This window comes from Falco rusticolus, chromosome 11 (genome assembly GCF_015220075.1).
Source record: "Falco rusticolus isolate bFalRus1 chromosome 11, bFalRus1.pri, whole genome shotgun sequence".
In the NCBI taxonomy this organism is placed as follows: domain Eukaryota; kingdom Metazoa; phylum Chordata; class Aves; order Falconiformes; family Falconidae; genus Falco; species Falco rusticolus.
The window spans coordinates 7,872,117-7,878,255 of record NC_051197.1 but is presented as its reverse complement, the minus strand read 5'-3'; the positions used below and the strand labels follow the sequence as shown (position 1 = coordinate 7,878,255).

The window sequence follows — 6,139 nt, the reverse complement described above, 5'->3', positions numbered from 1 at the left end:
CTAAACACACTACTTTGAATTCTTTCCTCCCCAAAAGATAAAAGATGAACAGCACCCACTTAAAGATGAAATTTCTATTTGATCAGTAACAATAAACTGGCCCACCAGAACAGTCCTAAAATAGACTCTAAAAAACACCTCACCAACTCCCAATACACCTGTGTATATCCAAATCAATCTTGCTGCTCTTCCCCATAAGAAACATGGGATCAGCTTTAAAAATTCTATGATTTTATTGACCATTTCAATTCATGGATGAAATGAGTTATAAAAACTAGAATCCTTTTCATGGTAACTAAGAAAGGTGATCTGAGTTTTCCCAGATTTTCAAGATCATGGCTACTGCCATCCAAATACCCTTACAACAAATAGAAGCAAAGAGTGCATTTCCCATTTCTTTCATTTCCAGGAACTCTAATAACCAAAGCCTCCAACATTACAACCAGACCACAAGAAGCAGAACCGTGGGCAGAACATGACAAATCTCTTTTTTTTCCCCATCAGGACCCAATATGGTTAAGAATGCTGAAAACTGAAAGGTTGTGGGTTTTTCTGGTTTCGGGTTTTTTTGTTGTTGTTGTTGTTTTCGTTTTTTGTGGTGGTTTTGGGTGTTTTTTTAGATCACAGCTGCTAGATTGACTTATATTTTTAATAAAATGATACAACGGGTTTTGTTCTTTAGTGTGCACTTGTTGCACTTAATTTTTATAAATGGATAACAGACAAGGGCATAGGGTAAAAGAAAAAAATTTGTGAAAGAACAATTGTAAACCTCCTTTATATCCTGGGGAAAGAACATAATTCATCATACTATCATCCACATAAAAACATCCAAGCAAACCATAAATCCAAGTCAGAAGGTTATCTAAAATAAAGACATTTAGGAACTGTTTATGAAATTGTTCAGTTACTTTTCTTTTTCTTAATGATGATGAATGTGCTGCTTCATAAAGCACCATGAACTTCCAAGACTGGGTATTGTCTAATGATTTTTGCTACTAAATTGGGATTATAGTATAAATGTTACATTGAAACTTTACCATATTCCTGAACCCACGTAACAGAAAAGACTGCAAGTTTGTTTATTTATCTAAATTTTTATTTTAATTTTATTTAAATTAAAAGGATCCTGTCAGATCACTCTACTACTCTACAGCCCGCAACTGATAAGAACCACAGAAGTAACATACAAAGTAACATTACAGACAATCTAAATCATAATTATGATATTTAAAAAAAAAGTTGACTATTTTCTAGTGATTTATGTATTTTAATTTAAATATAGTCAACTTCACACTTCCAATAGGCACTATCTCTGTCAGGACTATTTATTCTTTAGTCATATCAATTCCAGGGGGAAAATTCCAAATAATCCAGTACACGCAGACATGGCATCCATTACAATTAAACGGCCCTCATATATAAATCTCACAACTTGTTTTCGTATCACAATGCCAGCATGTGGTAATAAACTTTCTGTTCAGAACTAAGACCTGGAAAGGGAAGGAATACTAATTATGGAGGCGCTTAATACTCAACCTCTTCAAGAATCTGGAGATCAGCCAAGAAGTGTCATAAATGGTTTGACTTTGTACCACAACACTACTTATCAGCGTTCTTAATTTCTACCTGTGCACACAGGCTGTACTTAGTACTTTGCAATGAAATACCTAAATATAACAGCAGTGCTAATTAGATCATGCATGTATGTTTGAGAATTTTGATTATAACCTGGAAGTCTTTATTAAATTCAGCTAAGGAACATCAACCACATCTGCTACAGCCCTCGGAGAACTGGAGATGGTCATGTTCACAAGGGATGATGTAGAACCTCAACACTTAAGTGGACACTCCCATGTCACATCTGAAGTATGACTCTTCAGCAGTGCAGCCGAATAACTTGTCAGTATAGACCCACTTCTGCCTAAACTAATATCCGACTGCTTATCTATACAATGAAGAAGTACGGTTACTTGTCTTGAAATGAGGATACGAGGTCTTGACCAACTGTACTGTTTAGGGAAGTAAAGCATTACTGGCAGTAGGCGGAAGGACAGATGCTGAGTTCCTCTTACGGGATCTGTGTGTGACGGCACAGTTACAACACAGGATGCTTCATCTGCCTCTGCCTCTCTCCCTCCTCCCACTTCCCCCAAGCCCAAACCTAATCCTGAAAGTTTTACATCTTTTTAATGCAGAGATATATCCCATTTTGCCAAGCTCACTGTTGTTATTTATGAAGAAACAGACATTTCTCATTGCTACGCTGAAATCACTTAAAACAATGAACTAATTAGGAAAAACGTTTTATCTTAAATACTGAGAAAAAAAGCAGCACAAAAGCAACTCTCTCCTTCTTCTCATATTGGGTATTGTTGTTCTATGCTACCAAAAATAAACAGAAACATCAGGGACAAAAACTCATCCTACTCAAATAAATCAAACCCCAATGACCTCAGCAGGGGTGGGGGTGGGGGGTGGGGGGTGGGGTACTTCAAACATTCATGTGTAAAGCTAATATCCAAAGAGTCACCTGTACTTACATAAATAAAATCACAATTCTTCCATGTAAAAACTGTAATTGAAACACTACCTACAACTGATCTCAGATTTTTTTCTTCATGCACATATATTTGAAGGCTGCTCATTCCACTTGGCAACAGCAGTAATTAACAGCAGAAGTTTAGAAGTTCAGCCAATATAACAAAGACAAACAGAAAACATTTCAGAAATTTTAGTAAATTATTTGGCTTGGTTCTCATTTTACAAACTCAGTAATGTTAATGCTTTTATAAAATCCAAAATAAAAAAAAAAATGAGAACTATGAATCTATTTAAATCAAATTATTTTTTTAATTTCTAGGATACTTTTCCAGACTCCATTGTATCAGTTCATGATATATACCTAAAGACAGATAAATTAGGCCTTCAATAGAATTCAAGTTTTCTTATGTAAACTTGTTAAAAAAAGAATTATTTAAAATTCATATATTTAATTTTTTGAATTTTAATGAGCAGAGCAGATATAACTCATGGCATTAAAATTATTCAGGCACAATAAAAGCTAAAAATATGTCCTTGCTGGATGGCAAAACTAGATTTCCACAGAGTACGTATGCCTTGCTTCCCACAATCAAACTGTCACAGCATTAAAACATACTCCTGCATGCGGAGGTTTTAATATCCATTTCCCTGGTGAAAGTGTGCAAAAGGATCTGAAAGAGTTATTGACAATTCATACAGTATCCCATATTTCATTAGATAGTATAAGCAGAGAACATATCTTAACTCTGAAGGGAGATGAAGCAACAATGTTTTAAATGACTATTGACTCCACTAAATTTCCTGATAATGTCAGAACACTGTAGTCTGTCAGGTTCATAAGAGACTCGAGATGATACAGGAATCCAATTATGCGAAGTCTATTTAGTTGTCCTATTTGCTAAGCCAAAGGTTAACGAGAACTGCACTGAAAAAACCTCCTGGTATTACAAAGTATTTCTTATGCTGCATAACATGTAAATGAAAAAGTATTTTAATCAAGTCTCTTTAACTCTTTAATTGCAATAGAGTACTATACAATACAGCAAATAAAAACCCTCTAAGGGAAAAAGTTATTTTAAAAATCTGCCACGGAACTAAAAGACATTATGACTAATTACTAAAGTAATTATTCCTGAATATTTCTAATTTGCAAAGGAAAAAAGGTTCAGATCACAGAACCACAGATAGTCACTGCTAACATAAAATCTTCATAAATAGTAAGCTATGGCCTCTAATTTTAGACAGAAATTAATTATATTTTTGTTGGTAACACATTCAAATCTGTTTACACAGCTGACAAGTCTCAGCTCCACCAGACTCAAGCAGTGAGCTTGGAGGACTCTCCTGCTTTGGAGCAGATGACTCAACATTCACCAATTTCATTAAAGATGAAAAGGGAAAACATTCACCTGCAACAATGTCACTTGTAAAAACAGACTTAAAACAGATTTATGAGTTTTACATATGTGAGGTACCGTATTCAAAAGAAAGGGGAGAAAAATATGGGAAAACCTAACAGCTGTGGGAAAACAGATTAGAAGTGCCGAGTTTCCAATTCTTTTTTGGCTAATGTAAACTAATAAAATGTTAAAATGGATCCACGTTTCAAAGACAGCAATTACCACATGACACCATGACGTTATTTCAGATATTACACGTGTCATCTCACATACACTTCTGAATACGTGGACATAAGATTTACCCACCTCTTTCAAACTTAAAAAGCATCAATCTTATCATACAAACCACAATTCTCCCTTTACCAGAAAAGAGTAGAAATGGACAGGAAAATAATGCATTGAAGACAATGGTAATATGTAGAGGAAGCAAATCCCAATTCCATTTTTGCTTTGCAGCATACTCAGGTTCAACTCCCAGTTAAAATTAATAACTTTATAAAAGTAGCAATACTTAATTCTTCTACATTTTCCTTAGGTCACAAAGTCTGTATACAACATAACTACATAATTATTTCAGCCTTTCAGGACTTTCTGGGTTTTTTTTTTCTCTTTCTGTTTTTTAAATAAAGGCAGAACTCACAAGCTGCCATTGGGAACGTACTACCAGAAGAAAATTATCTGAGCAAAAATGAAAGCCGTGCAGTAAAACATACTACAGAGACAACCAAGCAAGGATACAAGTCTAATATTTAATGGAATTCTGCAGTTAAGTCCTGCAATTTCATGAATTTGTAGGCAATTCAGTTAGCTGATTCTGTCACCAAGGGTTCTTATTGATCTCAGCTAAGATTTCCCTCCATTTCTAAATAATGGTAATTCTAAATGCTGCAACATGTTTGAAAACTGAATACATATTGTACTGTATACGTATTATTTAATATTTCAAAATGTAATCTTACAAATGTCGATACATTCTTACTGGTTCAGCAAGAACTAAAGTAGATACTTTAAAGGCAAGGGAAGCTCTCCACCAGTTTCAACAGGAACACCTCTTCTCCTTAAAGCCAGACAGACACAGGCTGAAGCATACTGGTGAAATAACATACACTACTGAGTAAAATATCTAGATGGGCACTCAGAACACATTGAGAAGGCAGGACTTTTTTCCTGAAGTTCAGTCAGTGCACAGACTTCCTCAGCTTCCAAATTGTTGTGCAGCTTTGCTTCAGTCTAGGAACATGTCTCCTCCTCATTTAAAACGTGCACTGAATTTGATTCACTTGAATAATTTCTATGTGCTTCAGTAATCCCGTACATTAGTATTTGTATCTTTCAAGATAAAGCTCTGAAGTATGTGTAATGCTAAGTTACTGCATATGAGACAGAAAAAGCTGTTGGATGATGCCAATCAAAAATCCAAGTAAAATCAGCTATTTGTAGGAAGAAATTAAATGAGAACCAAAGCTACTTACTGAGTCGTCTGTAGCAGAAGGAGGCCAGCCTTCCCATAACTGGTGACGAACAGGGATACTAGTTAGGTCATACACATTCCGCTTTACCTGGTTTAAAAAAAAAATAAAATATTCAGAACTTGCTCTAATGAAAGCAATACAGGAAAACTGTATTATTTTCATCATAATCCTAAGCTTTTTATTTTGATTTTTTCTAATTATTGTAAAACAGATTCCTCCAACACTCAAAGACTCAGATCTGTTCCACAGGTTTACATACAGTACTGTTAAAGAAAAAAAATTAAGATCTCTAAGTTATCATTTGTAGTGATTCAATATTACTTCAGCATCATAAATGTGTAAAACAATTGATAACACAAATTTTCACAGTAAGAAGTATTACAAAGTAACAATCTGAAGAGAAGCAGAAGATAACAAAAATTGTTACAGGTTTTGCTAGTTAATGTATTCTGTTTCACCTGAAAATTTTAGGTTCATTTACATCTAATGCAATAAGGAATACAAATAGTTTTGCCTAAGTTTCTTATATGGGATCCAAAACCAAGTGAGTACATTAAACATTGAAATATGAATCAATAAGCATGTTTCCAATGACAACGCCCTTCAAACATTTATTAATAAAATTCAAATCAACCAATTTTTATATCAACCCTTTTCCCGTGCTACTAAAATACAAGTTGCTACCATTAACCATCTCACATGATGGTTGTAAGGAGGAAGGGA

General features: G+C 34.5%; 1 protein-coding gene across 1 annotated transcript in view; it reads right to left on the bottom strand.

The window, feature by feature from the left end:
* The window catches only part of FAF1 (Fas associated factor 1), a 171,571-nt gene that overhangs the window by 79,457 nt on the left and 85,975 nt on the right, over positions 1-6,139 (bottom strand). The window contains exon 8 of the mRNA XM_037404855.1: positions 5,417-5,503. Within this exon, the coding sequence (XP_037260752.1) occupies positions 5,417-5,503 (87 nt within the window). The remainder of the gene's footprint in view (positions 1-5,416; positions 5,504-6,139) is intronic.